The 17,258-nt window shown below is 51.7% G+C and overlaps 1 protein-coding gene across 6 annotated transcripts in view; it reads right to left on the reverse strand.

Annotated features, from left to right (window-relative positions):
* The window catches only part of MACF1 (microtubule actin crosslinking factor 1), a 332,396-nt gene extending 315,349 nt beyond the window's left edge, over nt 1–17,047 (reverse strand). For 5 of the 6 annotated variants that reach the window (XM_065915933.1, XM_065915922.1, XM_065915908.1 and 2 more), the window contains exon 1: nt 16,828–17,047. In XM_065915933.1, coding sequence (XP_065772005.1) covers nt 16,828–17,047 — 220 coding nt within the window. Of the gene's footprint in view, nt 1–2,004; nt 2,302–16,827 lie in introns of those variants that run through there. The other variant, XM_065915919.1, reaches the window with a different exon arrangement.
* Between the last annotated feature and the right edge of the window lie 211 nt (nt 17,048–17,258).

A 17,258-nucleotide genomic window follows, 5' to 3' on the forward strand; every position in this document is an offset into this window, starting at 1 on the left:
CATCATCAACATCTCTTTCCCCAACTCTCTCCAAAAGAATGTTTGGCTTTAACCTCACAAACTACCTCCCCTGCTCACTCTATTGATTCCAGCTTAGGCAAACAGTTCTCTATAAGGTAATAAGGGGATTTCTAAGTCTGGAAAATGCAGGAATTCCACACAGCAAAGTAACAAAGGTTCAGATGCTAATCCACCCTAACTTCCTAGTGAGAATGGTGCAGAGAAGGGAGAGAAATTCTTTGGCACTTATCATAAAGCAGACTGCACAACAGTCTCATATAGCTCAAGTTAATTGACTCTGGCTCACCATTTTTGACTCATTCTTCTGCTCAAAAAAGAGATCTGTGTCTGGGAAGGATCAAATTCCTCTACACCTGATCAAAGTCCTTCAGAGGAAGGCCAAACTGAGTGAAACAGCTAAAAGGACTGGACACAGAAGCCTCTCCTGGAATGAGCCCTACTTCCCCCTTCTTTCCTAGTTTCACCTGCCAGCAATCGCACTTCCTTTCAGCTGGAGGCCACCAGCAAGATGATCCACTGAAGTACTGGGATTTCTTCACCTATTTTTATTTTAATTCTTCTGGTTTTTAAAGCTACAGCAGCCAGAGACCGGCCCAGAGGGGCACAAGAGTTGCCCCAAAATCCTGCAAAAGAAACTTAATGAAACCATCCACTTAGCAGCATTTTTTTTTCAATGAAGTTCAGCAGCACAATCTAATCTCTTTGTGCACTGAAATGAACCACATTTCTTAAAAGAAAGACCACAGGGGGGTTGACAGAAAACTTGCTGCAGGCAGGAAAACCTGGACAGCTTACAGGAGCTGAGGCAGAAGGGAACAAGTAGAACTCCTAGGCAGGTCCATTTCAGCATTTTACCTCTCTCTCTCTCTCTCTGCTGCATTCCCAAGCAGAGCTCTAATGGCACGGTTGGGGCGGGGGGGTGGGGGTTGAGCGTTTTACAGCTTCTTCATTAGTTTCCCTTCACTGAGTAGCTGCCATAAACAAGTATGCTGGACTCGGTCAAAAGGGCTGAAGTTTCCTCTCCTTAAGATGAAAAGAAATTCAAGGCCCAGTCACAAGGGCCCCAGCTGAATAAAATAGGAGAAAGTGCTGCCTATGTAGTTTCTAGGGAAATCTCCATGTCTGTGGCAAGCACAACCGCCACACAAAGCAAAATCCCAGAACTAGATGTTAAAGATCAAAGCCTGGGCCTACCGAGGCCACGCATCCCTGCTTCCACTTAAGGGGCACCTCCAGCAGTTACGCAAACGCGGTCCACCAGCCTGCGGGCCTGTCAAAACTTTTTCTGCAGACACCCGGGCTTTGGATGAGGCATTAACTTGGAAAAGTGCTTAGCAAGAGAGCTTCCAGGGGCTGGAAATCCGAGCTCCCAAGGCAATCTTTAGGGGGTGGGGAGGACGAGGAGCCATAGACCCCAGCCTCGAACAGGTTGGAAGCCCAGGGGCTGGGGGTGGGAGGCGGCCTCGCCACCAAACCTGCACGCTCACCGACCCCGCCCGATGCTCACCCGCTGCCCTCCCCCCCGACCCCCAAGGAACCAAGGTGATTCACAACCTCCGCTGCCATGCGACTGATCCGAGGCCGAAGGAGACAAAAGGGGGCGAGGGACCCCGGCGGGCACGCGGAGGTCCAAGCCTCTCCAGGAACGGGTGGCTTCTCCCGCCCCGGCTCCTCCTCCTCCTCCTCCTCCCCGCACTCCCCACCGCGTTCGGTCTCCGAAGCGGCGCCTGGCGTCGCCTCCTTCTAGCGGAGGCCCGATAACAGGGCACATAATGTAACTAGTGCTGTGAAGGCGCCGTCCCAGGTGGGAGAGGGCTCGGAGGCTCATCTCAACTCTAGAAATGAGCCGGCTCCGGCCCACGGCCGCTCCGGCCCGGCCCCAGCGCGGGTGGGCGCCACCCCGCCCGCCACCCCACCTGCCGCGGGCCCCGGCTCCAGCCTGTCCCCGGCCCGGGCCGCCCGCCCGCTCGCCCGCCGCCGCACCTTTGTAGCGCTCCAGCACGTCCTCGTACGCCTGCACGAACTCCTTCTCCTGGTTGCGGTTGGCCGGCTGCTGACCCGGCACGTAGCCGGCCATGGCCGCCCGCGCCGCGCTCTCCCGGGGCCCCGGCGGGCGCCGCTTCCAGGCCGGCGCGCTGAGGCGGCAGCCCCAGCCTCGACCCCTTTGTGCGGCCCGAGGGCGACGGTGGTGGCGGTGCCCCGGCTCTCGGTTCTCCGCTCCGCGCCCGCCTCGTCTGGCCTGCCGCTCGCGCTTCGCTCCTCAGCCCGCTCGCGCTCCGCCACCGGTCCCGCTGGCGTTTCCGCCTCCCCACCCCTCGGCTCCGCTCCTCCCTCAGCCCGCCCCGCCGCCGGCGGTGGCGGCGGCTCCTCCCGTCAGGAGCGCCAGGCCCGGCCCGCTCCCCGCCCCTCTCCCCGCGCCTCCTCGGGCCCCGAGCGGCAGCCCCCCGGGCCCCCCACCCTCACCCCCACCCCCGGGGTCTGTGGCCCCCGCGCGGCCGGTACGCGGAGAGGGCTGGGAGGCCGGCCCCCGCGGGGGCGTTCCGCCCGAGCCCCGCCGGGTGGGGGGCTCCCGGCGCGAGGGGATGAAAGGCCCGGCCGGCCGCCGCGGTGGGGAGAGCCCGGGGCCCACTCCGCGGGGCGGGCGGCCTGCCCCACTCGGGGCGGACCCACACCCGGAGCCGGGACAAAGGAGGGAGCCCCCTGGCTGGAGAGAAGCCGAGCTGGGCCTGTGCCGCGGCCGGAGAAGGACCCAGAGACGCTGAAGGTTAGGGAGCGAGCCAAAGACCTCGATAGGTCGCAGGGCCAGACACGGTCAGGAGGAGGCCGGGGCAAGATCCAGACAGGCTGCCGGGTGAGGCCAAGGGAACACTCAGACCACAAAGAATCCCAGGAACAAAGGGTTTTCCAGAAACGGGAGAAACTGAATCCCAGCACCATGAAATAAACCAGGCCAAGAACGAGGAGCCAGAGCCTGAGAAATGACAACTGAGGGAATGAAAACAGGATTCTGACTGCACCGTGGGGTGAATGAGAGGAGAGACGGGAGATAACACATCTACAGGGAAACGATGCAACAGGAATATTATTACACTGTGATAGCCACAGGAATAGAGGCTTAGATCAAAAGGGAGGAATGTGGGAACCTGAGGCTGAACCAGGTCTGCTATGTAACAAAAGGATTCTGGAGCATAACTGCTCACAGAAGAAAAAGGCAAGCCCATTACTCTCTGTCATCAGGGAAAGGGGAAAGAATGAAGAAAGAGTGCTGGTGAATGCGGGCAGGAATATACTGGGGACCATTTTGAGGAGGGCATTCCCAACATCCTCTGATTCTCCATTCAGTGGCGTATCTCTCAGGCACAGTATTCATGGACTGCACTGGGGCAAGAGCAGTGAGGAACTCAGGTAAATGCAGGTGATTTTTTGCCCACATCTACACCTAGCTAGCCATTATCCTTCCCAGCCTCAGCAAGTCTGTTAATTTTGGGGGTGCAGGTGGAGGGCGGCGGGAAGCAGGTGGAAATGTGGTTGTAAGTTAAAAATTAGGCTCGCTGATCTCATAATAAATATCGCACTAGCAAGTCGAAAAAGAATTCATGTGACACTAAGCGGACAAATTTGGGACTTGGGCTTCCATTTCAGTTCCCATTCTCAAGATTTTTAAGAGAAGCGTCTCACCCCAGGGCAAGGCCTGCATCTCTGTACGTATGAGTAGTGCCAAGTACTTGATCAGTGCTCAGCAAGCACATTAATAACAAGAAGAGATGATGCTTTTCACTAATAGGTGCTTGATGGTTGTTTCCACATCATACCATGATCAGAAATTGTGTGAGCAAGTCATTAATCATATCTTTTTCCATCAAGTTTTGCTGACATGCCCAACTTCTAGGCATAGAGATCATACAGGGAAGGGCCTAAAAGAGGACAGACAGGGAGGCGCCTTGGACAAATGCTCGTTTCCTTCCAGTTTAGTCCTCTGTGCTCAAAAAAAGCTAGTTCACAGTTTGGCATCAACTGCTAATGAGCTCAGTTGAAGAAAAGGAAGAGAAGAAGCTTGAGGTTTATTCTTTTTAAAATAAATAAAAGGCTTTCAGTAGAAAATGCAGGATGCAGAAGTCGGTGATTGATGGCATAAGCACATTTTTCATAAACAGCGGAGAATATAGAAATGCTAACTCTGAGGATCTTGACTGTACTCATGCTGAGTCATCTGCATTTCCTATATTATTTCATAGCAGAGGAGCTAGGAAAGCCCAGACACAAACATACAGACACACACACCTCCACCCTCGCCCCCAAACAGCATCTGCCTCTTCATTTTCAGCACAGTAAATTGGAAAGTTGCTGCATCCCTTCCTGGGGCTGCTACATGCACCACTTAGCGAGCAGGTTCCTCAAGAATTGCCAAAGGTGAGGAAAGACAAGTGCAGGAAGGGAATGAGAATCTATTCTGGGAACCAGGCTTTGTTGGAGGCTGGGGGGAGGGGGGGTGATCTGGGGGAGAGGGCAAGGGGTTGAGATGCCATTAAGAAGCATGGTAATTAAGGAAGAAAGTTCTGGTTTGGGTTGTGGCTAGAAGGGCTTCTTGACACGATTTGCATTTAAATGCTCCCAAGAGATTTTGAAGTAATGCATTCTTCTAATGAATGGAAAAGGGGAAGTCCACATGTTTGGCTGATGTTCCCGTTTTATACAGAGAAAATTTTACAAGGATAGAGGAACAAAGCGGCTGCTGGGAGGGTGGGGGGTGATGGGAAGAATGAAGCCTAGGAAGGGGAGGTTTTTGGCTTTTTCCAAGCAACAGTCTAAATTTATAGCCAGACCACACAATTGGGATAGCTCTGAGGCTCTCTCCTTTTGGTCTATATTTTCCTTTGCTCCAATAGTGAGACTGCTGTTGCATTTCCAAAGAGGCTGCCATGGGGAAGCTGAACGAGACAAGGTGTACTCCGAAGGGCATCTAGTGGTGGGAAGGGGTAATGCAAGTAAATAAAGTCCTATTTTCTCTGAGTGTCCTCCCCTTTTTAAAAGCCTCACCAGGTGCCTCTCTCCCTAAGGCTCAACTTCTTTCACCTCTTCCTATGGGCTTTCTGGCCTCAGGGCCTTCCTACCTGCCTTTTCTCCCAGGCCAGAACCCTCTACTGCTCTCCTCTTTTATCCTGGCTCGCTCCTGCTCAGGCCTCTGCTGAAAATCCCACAGGGAAGCCAGCCTTCATCTCTCCGAGTAGTGGGCCCTCCTGCGTCCCTACTCCCCTTGGGTAATAACCATCACACTGAAGTCACAGGTTCAGTGTCTTCCTTCCTTACTGAGTCACTAGCTCCCTGAGGGCTGTTGTTTCTGTGTCTCGTTCACCACAGGGTCCTTAGCATTTAGCAAAGGACCTGGCCCAGAGGGCACTTGATTAAATATTTGTTTTAACTTTTGATTAAATGCATGAATGACTGAACTAGATGATCCTAAAATACTCAGCTGCCTGTGGCTTCTGACTCCCTAGAAGGCAAGGGTATTTAAGAAAGTATGCTTCTCTCACAGCTTCCCTTATCTCTGCCCGGCATTCAAAGTCCTCCATATTTTGACATCTACCTTCTTTTACAGTCTGATTTCCCTTATCCCTAACAATCAAACTCAGAACCTTTGCCTAGAATGTTCTCCATCCCCAATTCTCCCTAATGATTCCCTGCGCATCTTGTAAAGCTCACCTGAAAACGACCTGAGGTTATTTTTTAGTCAATTCAGATAGAAGAGGCTCTTCTCAAAATCCCAACCACAAACCAATTCTTTCCCCATTCCTGGGGCAACCACATGTACTGTGCATATCTGTCTACATCACTGCCTCCTAGCACCCTGGTTCACAAGTTCTTTGAGGCAGAAGAACTGATTTCACTTTCTTCATCATACGGCCGAACACAATGCTTTGCACCTAGTGGGTGCTCAATAAACATCTGCTGAAGGCATGGTGCCTTGCTGAAAACACACAGGGGTGGGGGCTGTGAACTAGATCTGTGATTCAAGACAACTCAGTCAGATTCAGTGTCCGCTCAGTGGCCGAGAGCTGAGGGCAGGTCATGCACAGAGAGCAAAGAGGGAAGTACAGATAATTTCTCCTGCTGGTGCTCCTCCTCCAGCCTTTGGAAGGCTTACTCCTAGCACTTCTTCAGTTTGGCTCATACTGCATTATTTTACATGTGTTAATTGCTGCTTTATAAATAAACTACTTGCTAGTAGGGAGGGAGGGGGTGTGTGTGTGTGTGTGTGTGTGTTTTCTCTGGTCCTCTTCGCAAAGGTACACTGTCTCCTGTGTGTGTGTGTGTGTGTGTGTGTGTAGGGAGGGAGGGTGTGTGTGTGTGTGTGTTTTCTCTGGTCCTCTTCGCAAAGGTACACTGTCTCCTGTGCCCTAACAGTAGCCAGAGCCAGCCAACCAGACAGACAGACATTAAAGGGGCTATCCACTGGCCAACTCTTGGAAGAAAATCTAGTTCTAGGCTTAGAAGACCTAACTCCAGGCCTAGTCCCACCATCCTTTTAGACATCAGCTTTAGCTAGTCCCAGCCAAAACTCCTTTTCAGCCCAGCCCCTGGCAACCCTTGCTAAACTTTGCCTGAAGTTCCCAAATCTGCTTCTAGGGTAGGAATTTGCCCACTATCATGCTGCCCTCTTCCGTTCAGAAAGTACACCACCACTAATTTATGAGGCTTGGATGGTGCCAGCCACCCAGAAAGACAAGATCCCAGCCACCTAGCAGCCCATCACCCCGTCACCATAGCAACCCTCAAAATGGTTACTCAGCCATCTGGGTTACCATAGCAACTGGCCAAGTCTCTCCACCTCAGCCTCTCCCTGAGCCTTCTCCTCTGGCTTATCAGAGCCAATGCCAAAGACTCTTCAATCCTTACTGGGGGAAATGAGCAGAAGCTGGACCCCTGATAGGCAGTTGTCTCAAAGGGGCGTGGAATGTCTTGCCCACCCCAGGCTTCCCGAGGCTCCTTGGAGATAATGGGTGTTAAAGACATTCCATGAGCCTTGAAGTGGCACACAGATGTTAGCTATTATTAAACTCCTGTTCCTTGTAATGGGGGAGGCAGGGGGTTACGCTAGGCAGAGCTAGTGCCATTCCCAGCTTGGTCCCTCACTGGCTGGAAGATCTTGAGCAAGTTACCCAACTCTCTGGGTTTGTTTCCTCTATTGCAGCACGTCCGCCTCCTCAAGTTATTTCAAGGATTAGGTCAAACAAAGCATAGAAGAGCCTAAGCGCAAAGCTTGGCACTTGAAACATATCAGTAGAAGCTGGAAAAGGTACTGGCCCCTCTCCGATCTCCCAGTCTCTGTGAATATGTTTTCTTTTCTCTTTTTAAGGAATCTAGGCCGACATGAGGCCAGTGTGTTCAACCACACCCAATCTCCCTTCCTGCTCTGGTCGGGGAGGGCCTCATCCGGAGGGGTGGGGGGCCTCTGAAGTTCCTACCAAACAGGGCCACAGGCAGTCTGGACCCCTTGGGGAATTGGGAGACTCCCCAAATTAGGGGGTGTGGCTCGTAACCTATGAACCTCCCCTCCACTTGAAACATCTCCCCAGCTTATACTACCTCAGGCTTTAGAGAGCAGCAGCTATTCCTGCTGAAGATCAGAGTCACATGGAACAATTCAGCAGTGACAGCGTAGACGTGAGGCTGAGTTACATAGATTCGCACAAGAACAGAATTCCTTCCCTCTAGGGCTTCCCAGGTGGCTCAGTGGGTAAAGAACCTGCCTGCAATGCAGGAGACACCAGAGATATAGGTTCGATTCCTGGGTTGGGAAGATCCCCTGGAGGAGGGCACAGCAACCCACTCCAGTATTCTTGCATGGACAGAGGAGCCTGGCGGGTCACAGTCCAGTAGAGAGCAAAGAGTCGGTCGCAACTGAGCACAGCACAGCACATGATTTTAAAAGATTTCACTCCTTTCGCATCTCAACTTCAGTCTCTCAAGACCAAATCCTCAAAAATTTATTTTGGGGGTACTTTCCTCAAGTGCATTGGCAGGATGCTGATTCAAACCCAGGGTCTATGGATTTGAAGTATTTTAGGCAAACCAGACAGGCACCACCCTCAGAAAGCAAGATTTCAGACACAGAACCAGGTATGTTCCAGCCTAGTTCTGTGTGTCTGGGGAGCAGGGCATGAACCTCAAGTCAGAAGGAACTGAGGATCAGACGAGCAACACTGACACAGCCCTGGGCCAGGAGTCAAAAATCCCTCCTCGTACTTCTGTGAAATGGTTCAGTGGGACTTGGCCAGACTTCAGACAGAACTACTAAGCAAATAAATACACTTCCTACAGGGGGAAAGGCAATAGAAGAGTTAAGAAGTGTGGGAGGTGTTATCATTTAGTCACGAAGTTGTGTCTGACTCTTTGCCACCCCATGAACTGTAGCCTGCCAGGCTCCTCTGTCCATGGGATTTCCCAGGCAAGAATACTGGAGTGGGTTGCCATTTCCTACATGAGGGGATCTTCCCGACCCAGGGATCAAACCCATGTCTCCTGCATTGGCAGGCGGAGTCTTTACTGCCGAGCTACCAGGGAAACCTGTGGGAGCTGAAAGTATGCGATTTCTGAAGTTTACATCTATGTAACTGGGAAAGCAGAATTGGGGGATGTTATGAACTGAGATTGGCCGTGAATTGATAATTCTTGAATCTGGGTGATTGGGGGTTATTGTATTCTCACAACTTTATCGTATATGTTTGCAGTGTTCTGCAGAAGGCAGGGGGTTTGGAGTTAGGCCAACCTGAACGCCAGCAATGAACATCTCCAAGGGGCACGTGCCCATGTTGTATTTCAGGGATGCTGTGTTCACCAGTACTGCATCCCAGTTCCACTATCGGCCAATTGTATGAGCCCAAACAAGTTCCTCAACTTTTCTCTTCTGTAAAAAGGGAGAATAGCAACAACTTTCCAAGGTTCCATAAGGATTAAACAATACATGTTCATGCCTGGCACACGTTTCGGACTCAAAACAGAGTAGCTTTTCCAACTTCTGTTTACTAGGGGATCCCAGCTGGCATCAGCTCTCAGGAGTTCCTGGACTGAGTCCAGAGTTCAACTCCCCAAACCACCCTCTGGATTCTTTCATCCTAACTCCCATCAGCTGTTCTCTCTTCACCTCCCTTCCATCCTTTCTACTGAGGCCGAAGAAAGGAGAGCAAGAACAGAAACAAACAACAGGGACATACCCTCTCTCTTCAGGTTAGTGTCCTGAAAAATTCCTATCTCTTTTTCAAGTCGCAGATCAAATGCCATCATTGCTCTAAGCTAGGAGGCAGGGCAGAAGTAGGAGGAAGCCCTTCCCTCTCAGAACAACCTCACAACTCTGGGCTTGCAATGTGCACAGTTCATGCTGCACCCTGGCTGCCTTCACAGGCTGGAGCTGGGTTTTGAAGCCCACTCTGAGCCTAGCACACAGCAGTCCTGGCTGTGGGTGTGTGCTTTCAGACGTGTCCCACTCTTTGTGACCCAAAGGACGGTAGCCCACCAGGCTCCTCTGTCCATGGGATTCTCCGGGCAAGAATATTGGAGTGGGTAGCCATACCCTCCTCCAGGGATCTTCCCTAATTCAGAACTGAACCCATATCTCTTATGTCTCCTGCATTGGCAGCCAGGTTCTTCACCACTAGCGCCACCTAGGAAGCCCACACAGCAGCCCTAGGAATATGGTTAAATGAACAAGGGTATGATCAGTGAATGAGCAATGGGATGAATCAACAAATCATAAATTAGTGCACAAGGGCATGAATGATTATATTAATGAGAATAGCTAACATGTATCAACTCTGACTGCACAGCAGGCAGGGGCCAAGTCCCTCACTCCCACTATCTCATTTAATCCACCTGCAAGGCCTGACAGTGGTACTCTTGCGCCCTCATTTTAACTGAGAAAGTGAGGCTCAGTGAAGTTAGTAACTACTCAGAGTCACCCACATGATGAAGTGATGGAACCGGGACTCCAGCCAACTCCCAAAGCCATTCCCTGGAGTGAACGAATGGAAGATTTAGGAGAAGAAGAAAGGAAGGAATGAGAAGGGAAGAGGATGCCTAGAGACACACCCACTGAGGCTACAGGCAGAATCCTCCCCTTGACCCAAAGGCAAAAGCCTGGTACCTTGTTAGGTAGAGGTGGGACACAGCTGAGGACAGGAATTTCAGCCCATAATCACTCCTTAAGTTTCAGAGCCTTCCAGACCGTCTCTGCAGCAGCATCCTAAGTCTGGGCGGAGATTACAGCCAGGAGCACCAGCTCTGCCCCTGCAGGGAAGCCAAGGCACAGCCAGGAAGCTGGCCAGCTTCTACCCGACAGGTGGCAACAGGCAGACCCAGGGCCAAATCACAGCAGGTCCTAGCCATAGCAACTGGCCAGGCTCGAGACAGCATGATGGTGATGATGGGTTCTTAACATTCACACCCAGGTGTGTTCACAAACCTTTCCCCAGGGAAAGGACCACTGGAATAAAAGACAAGTGCAGCCTCTGACCCTGCTGTACAGTCAGCCCCTCTGGAGGCATCAAACCCCCTGGGACTGAGAAACGGCAGCCTTCCACAGCCCCCCAAGTTAACCAATCCTTCCTCCGTATCCCTAACCTCGGTTCTAGGCTGCTCTCAGAATAGAAAGGGCATGAGTCAGACTGCCACTCCAAACCTGTCTCTGTGTCACCTAGGAAGTCACTCAAAAAGCATGATGGAAAATCAGTGACATAAAGATGGCACCTCACAATGTGACAACCACCTTCCCTGACCAGCTGGGGGTCCCACAGGGACCCTGAGCCTCAGAGAAAGGACAGCTTGGCTGTCTTTTCTGCTGCTTGCACAGAATTCTGCCCACGTGGTCGCTTTCCATCCCTGCAGCTAATGTGACCCAGATTCACTTTCAAAGAGCTGGAGCTGAGCCGGTGGTGTGTAGCTACAATTCATTCTGCCCCACTTTCAGGGACTCTCTCCTGTTCATCTCCCCCTGCTATTGAAACAGAGCTCCAGGACAGGGCCTGGGACTCCGAGGATACTGCCAGGAAGAAGCAGAGGAACCAGAAAGGAGGAGGAGGCTCCTTGCGCTCAGGAGGAGGGATTCCCAATGGAATTTTTAGGCAGCCATCCCCCTGCCCCCGCACCCCATTCTTCCCATCATGGCTGGGCCAGAGACACAGACACACACACACACGCACACACACACTTCCATCTGCTCTTTGACAAAGCCCTGGAGTGAACAAAAAAAGGCACAAGACTAAGAGACCTGGAGCCTTTTCCTTGCTCACCTAGGAAACTGCTGGCTTCCTGGAGTCCCTCCCCACTGTCTCCTCTAGTTGCCCAGGGAAGAAACAAGGAATGACAAGCCAAGTGGAGTATCAGACATGTTAACCCATGTTTGTCTGGCACGTTTGACTCTCATCCAATGATCATTAGAATCAGATGTCATCACCTCCCTTGTACAGATAAGGAAACTGAAGCCTGAAGAAATCAAATCATTCACTCAGGTTTTCTGACTCCAGATTCACTTGTCTCCATAGTGCCCGGCACACAGCTGGGGCTAAACCCACATTTTTAACCAAACGAATGAATGAATGAATGACCAAGCAAACAGGAGCCTTCTGAGCGCTTCCACCCTGGAGGAGACACACAGGGGCACAGAGAAGCAAGCTTCTTCCCCTGACCAGGCAACAGCTCTCAAGGCTGTCTCCCCAGGGGTGAGCCCTTGAATCACTCCAGTAGCTGAGCTCAGGCTCAAAAGCAGGAGAAAACGTCAGCATGAAGTTGCATTTCACAGCCCTCACTGAGCCTTTAGCTTCCAGAGCCCACGTTCTCAGAGTGAGATCTTGGGGCAAAACCAGGAAGGGTGAGAGGGGCCTCCTGACGACAGTGAGCTCTAGAGCTGGTGAGGGACGCACACCTGGAAACAATGGGCTTCAACGGAAGGCCAGCTGAAACAAGGCTAGAGCCACAACTGCTGTCTGACTGCTGGAGAAGTCAGGGAAGGCTTCTCGGGGGAGGCCACCTTGGAACAAATGTTGAGGGTGATGACTTCACGAGCACCTGCTGAAGGGCTCCCAAGGACAAATCCTACAGATGCTTTCTACTGGTTCATGGGAGGCCACGCTTCAGCCCAGAGTCCCTGTGCTCCCTTCTTTCACGATACATGCTCAGTTGCTCATTCATGTCCGATTCTTCGCAACCCCATGGACTGCAGCCCTCCAGGCTCCCCTGACCATGGAATTTTCCAGGTAAAAATACTCGAGTGGGTTGCCATTTCCTGCTTCAGGGGATCTTCCCAACCCAGGGATCGAATCCCTGTCTCTTGTTTCTTCTACATTGGGAGGCAGATTCTGTTCCACTGAGCCACCTGAAGTGAAGTGAAGTCGCTCAGTCATGTCCAACTCTTTGCGACCCCGTGGACTGCAGCCCGCCAGTCTCCTCTGTCCATGGGATTCTCCAGGCAAGAATACTGGAGGGGGTTGCCATTTCCTTCTCCAGGGGTTCTTCCCAACCCAGGGATCAAACCCAATCTCCCTCATTGCAGGCAGACGCTTTATCCTCTGAGCCACCAGGGAAGCCGTAGGAAACCCTATTTCACAACACATACAGGAAAGTATTTCTTCCCTTCTGGTCTCTGAGCTAGTTCCATGAAGAAGTGATTCCATCTTCAGTCATCTTTGAGTATCAATGCCAAGAACAGGGAGGGTCCTGAATAAATGACCTTACATGGTTGAATTCCTGATTGGTAGGTAGATGAGGAATCCCTGCCCCCCGCCCAGCCCCTAGCCCAATCAGGGTCCCTTCTTTCAGACACTTTACTGCCATCTGCAGGAAACTTGCCACAATAAAATACAAATTTACAATGACAAAAAGCATGAACGGCGCCCCCTAGAGTCGTGCAGTGTCCAGCCACGTGACTCGGGTCCTGCACTGGTTTGTTCTCTCCAGGCCTCACAAGCCACAAGGGATACAACCTTCTCTGCTCTGTCCTCTTCTACACTGTGGGGTTGCGCTCCTTGCCCAAGTACCCTCCCCAGATCCCCCCTTCCATGTGGCCCTGCCTACCCTTCACCAGTGAATAAGGATATTTCTACTGCTGTTCAATAACAGAGAGCTAAAGGCTCCTAAGAGGCAAGCTCCACTAGATCTTTCTCTCTGCTTTTTTCTATAGCTCAGGTTTATGAAGCCTCTCCCAGAGGTGACCAGAATGACCCTCTGGTGAGTCTGGACGTCCAGTCAGCTGTTTAGATTGTAGCCAGCAGAAAAATTCAGCTGGCCTGGTTGTCAGGTATTGCCTAAGGGAATGCAAACAGCAATGTACCCGGAGTTAGAAGATCTGGGTCTACTGGTCCTGTGTGACTCTAGGCAAGTCCCTTAAATCCTCTGGGCCTCAGATTCTAACATGTGTCCCACCTAACGTGCTGTTATCATGAAATCTCTATGATCAACAGAAACAAGGTTTTCTCGTGAACGACTAATGTTCCACTTTGGTGTGGCTGGGCTTAAGGAGTTGAGAATAGGGCTAGCAAGGTAGAGAGGAGAAAAAAATATAGAGGGAAAGGATGAGGATCGGGAGAACTGGTTATAGCATGTGTGCGGCCCTGATTTTGTAGGCTTGAGATCAGCAGCCCGATACGCCTCTCCATCTGACATGCGTCAACAGCAGGGGTCCCCCGTTCGCCTCTCCAGCATGAGGGAGGCCCTGAGACCCGATGGGACACCGAGTAGGCCAGGCACCGGGCAGTCTGGGGATTTGGTCAGACTGACTCAGACACCCCCACTTCGCTTCAGAACCCAGGCCCACAGGGAGGAGAAAATTACACAGCCTCAGCTGGCTTCCAGGATAAGACTGACTTCATTTCCTCCCCGAATGTAAGTTCTAACTTCAGAGAGCTTCAGAACACACAGGGTCTCCCAGACGTGCCCTTCCCACCTTCACAGGAAGCAATTGCCTGAGAAGGAAGGCTGCCTTCTTAATTACTCTGGTAGAACCCTCACCACGCTCTGAAATCACAGGAAGATTTCAGCCGGGGCCCTGAAGTAGCAGTCCCGCCTCTCCTCCGCTGCCTCTCCTGCTAACGAAACACGCCCAACTGCAGCACACAAGTTATTTTTAACCATGGCAGTCTCCCCATTTTCAGCCTCACTGGCCCAGCCCCCTCCCCAAGACAGTCACGTGGCAATGTCAGGATGTAAAGAAGATCAGTCCCGGTGCCCGAAACAGCACAGGGCCTGCCTGTCCCATGGTTCAGTGGACCCAGCAGCACCCTCAGGGATTGAGCCCTCTTGAGTCCATTTCTGTTCTAAACTTGGAATGCTAAACAGCAGGCGAATCATCCCTTGGGGCTCTTCAAGGAAGCCTGGGAGGGGAATTCATCACAAAGGAATCTATAAGTACAGTCATCCCTCAGTGTGTGCAAGGGATTGGTTCCAGAACCCCAGGAGGTACCAAAATCCAAAGATGCTCAAGTCCCTTATAGATCAGTTGACATGATACAGTTGACCCTCCATATCTGCAGGCTCCACATCTGCACATGGCTAGATGGAGCATGGGGCTAGAGGGTGTGAGGAAGGGAGAAGGCCTCTGCCCTTGCTGCGTTCAGAAGAATGAGGGGTTTGAGCATTTTGAGGCCCCTCGATGAGGGCCCTTCAAGGCTGGAAACAAATAAACCCCTCTAGCATCATAGGGACAGCTCTGAAACTTCACTGACTGATGCCATTGTCCCAGAGGTCTTGAGAAGGACCAGAGTCCTTCCTCCAAGGGCTTTCTACTGCCCACAGTGAAAGTCACTCAGTCGTGTCCAGCTCTTTGCGACCCCATGGACTGTACAGTCCATGGAAGTCTCCAGGCCAGAATACTGGAGTGGGTAGCCTTTCCCTTCTCCAGGGGATCTTCCCAACCCAGGGATCAAACCCAGGTCTCCTGCATTGCAGGTGGATTCTTTACCAGCTGAGCCACAAGGGATGCCCACAAAAGGGGTTTGAATTCTCGAGTTTATCTTCCAGGTCTCCTCCCTTGAGGCTCAACCCCTCTCAAATCTCTTCCTGATTACTTGAGCCCACATAGCCTTCTCCCTGTCGAGCTTTCCATTACAACCCACTGCCTGTTCCTGGATCACAATCTGTCACATATTATCCTCTCAACACTCCTTGCCTTCACTTCATTCATTCATTCAATACTGGTTGATCTCCAATATGCACAAGGTCCTGTGCAAGGAGCTGGAGGTAAAACCATTAATGAAAGAACAAAAAATCAATGAGACAAGGTCCAGAATTGTTCACAGTCCTAAGGGAGTGATGGGCACCCCATGGGATAACTGCTCTACTGCACCAGGGAACACAGAGGAGAGAAAATCATGAATACAAGAGCGGAGGAGGGAGCTCTGGATACCTCTGGGGCAACAGGGACAAGGGAGGCAGCACTTACGAGAGGAGGGGGGCTTCCACCACCTTGCAGAGAAGAAAGTTCAGGCATGGAGGTCTGATCTGTGGGGGTCGAGGAACAGCTCCATGTGGCAGGGTGCCTGGGAGTAGGGGTTATTTTGATGGGTGTCTGATATAGCCTTTATCCCACAGGGATGAAGAGCCAAAGAAGGTTGGTAAGCAGCTGAGGAACAGAATCAGGTTTGATTTTGAACAAAATACTCAGTCAGTCACGTGGAGGAAGTGGGGCAGGACTGGAAGGAGGAGAACTATCAGATGGTGTTTGGTGGTACAGGTAGAGATGATAAAGTGGAGGCGGGCAGGGTGCATTGTTCGAGGGACGCAGAAGAGGGAACAGGACAGGCCTTGGTGATGGATTGAAAGTGGGTGATGTCACTGAATTCCCTGCAGGCACTGCTTTGTCTGTCTTTCTATCTGCACTCTGGCACCAACGCCTCCTGAGAGGCTGAGCACAACCCACGGAGGCAGCTCCGGATCCAGCCTTTGGGGGAAGTAGCAGAGAAAGCGCTTCCCCTTTACTGAGCCAAGAACCATGCTAAGAGCTTTATATACATTTTCTCCTCTAATCCTCACAAGAGCCCTGCATAGAAAGCATCCTCAAGAGGAGGAAGGTGAGGCTCAGGCAGCAGTGACAGACTTGCCCAGAATCACACAGCTGGTAAGAGGGGGGGGCCACAGTCCAGCACCTCCCCTCTCTGATTCCAACGTCTGGGCTGGTGACCACTGCCCTGGCAACGGTTCTGTTGCTCAGCAAAGGGGCAGCAACACAGCCTTCACCCTGCAGAAAGGGTAAGCAGGAATCACATTTTTAGAGGCAATGGGAGTGAAACTGCCTTCTCCCAGGATTTTATTCCAAGGAAATAACTCAATGAAGTCAAGTGTTTTGATTCATAAAGATGTTCACTGCAGCATTGTCTATTGTGGCCAACAAAAAAAAAGAAAGAAAAATGAGTAGGATTTTAAAAATTGTGAAATATTACACAGCCTTTAAAAGTGGTAATATAAAGCCTGAGATGTCATATGGAAAATCTTTTTGATGTAGGGGTGAGTAGAAAAATCAGATCCACAATAGTATATGAGCCATGAAGGCAACTACATGGAAAATACAACTGCATGGGGACCAAGGCAGGGAAGAAGATGAAAAAGGAAAACAGGTCTCATGTTAGCACACAGGGACTAGGAGTGGCGGACTTTCCTCTTTCAAATTGTTCTTTAATGTCTTTTCATCATCTTTCCAGTAGTAATAACTCCAAACTGGACTACGGCTGGCTTGTTGGAGAGCCCAGGAGAGGGCCCCTCCACCAACCCACCCCCAGCCCCAGCCAGGACACCCACAGCACCCAGCTCAGTCCAGGCCTCTCTTACCAGCGACTCTGACCACAGCACGCTCCGCAGGGTCCAGCACCGAGTCCTGGCTTTTCCGTTTTTTCTGCTCATGCAGTGGCAGATTCCAGGGTAAGGTATCCCCTGGGGGACAGGGAGACAGGCTCCCTGACCGCTCACTCCTGTAAGACCGCTCACTCCGACATGACCGCTCACTCCGGCATGACCGCTCGCTGAGTGTTTCTTCATCTGAAGAAGACATGGCCCAGGCCGGGGCTGCAGCTGGAGGGCCTGCAGCCCCTGGAGAAGTGATCTGTAGGGGAGAGGAGCGCATGTGAACAGACCGAAGGGGTTGCTGGAACTAGGGAGGCAGAGGTTCTAACCCTGGTTCTGCCACAGACTTGATCTCTTTACCTCTCTGAACCTCAATTTCCTTATCTGTAAACTGGGGATGTTTCATGGCAAAACTAATT

This window comes from Muntiacus reevesi, chromosome 1 (genome assembly GCF_963930625.1).
Source record: "Muntiacus reevesi chromosome 1, mMunRee1.1, whole genome shotgun sequence".
Lineage (NCBI taxonomy): Eukaryota > Metazoa > Chordata > Mammalia > Artiodactyla > Cervidae > Muntiacus > Muntiacus reevesi.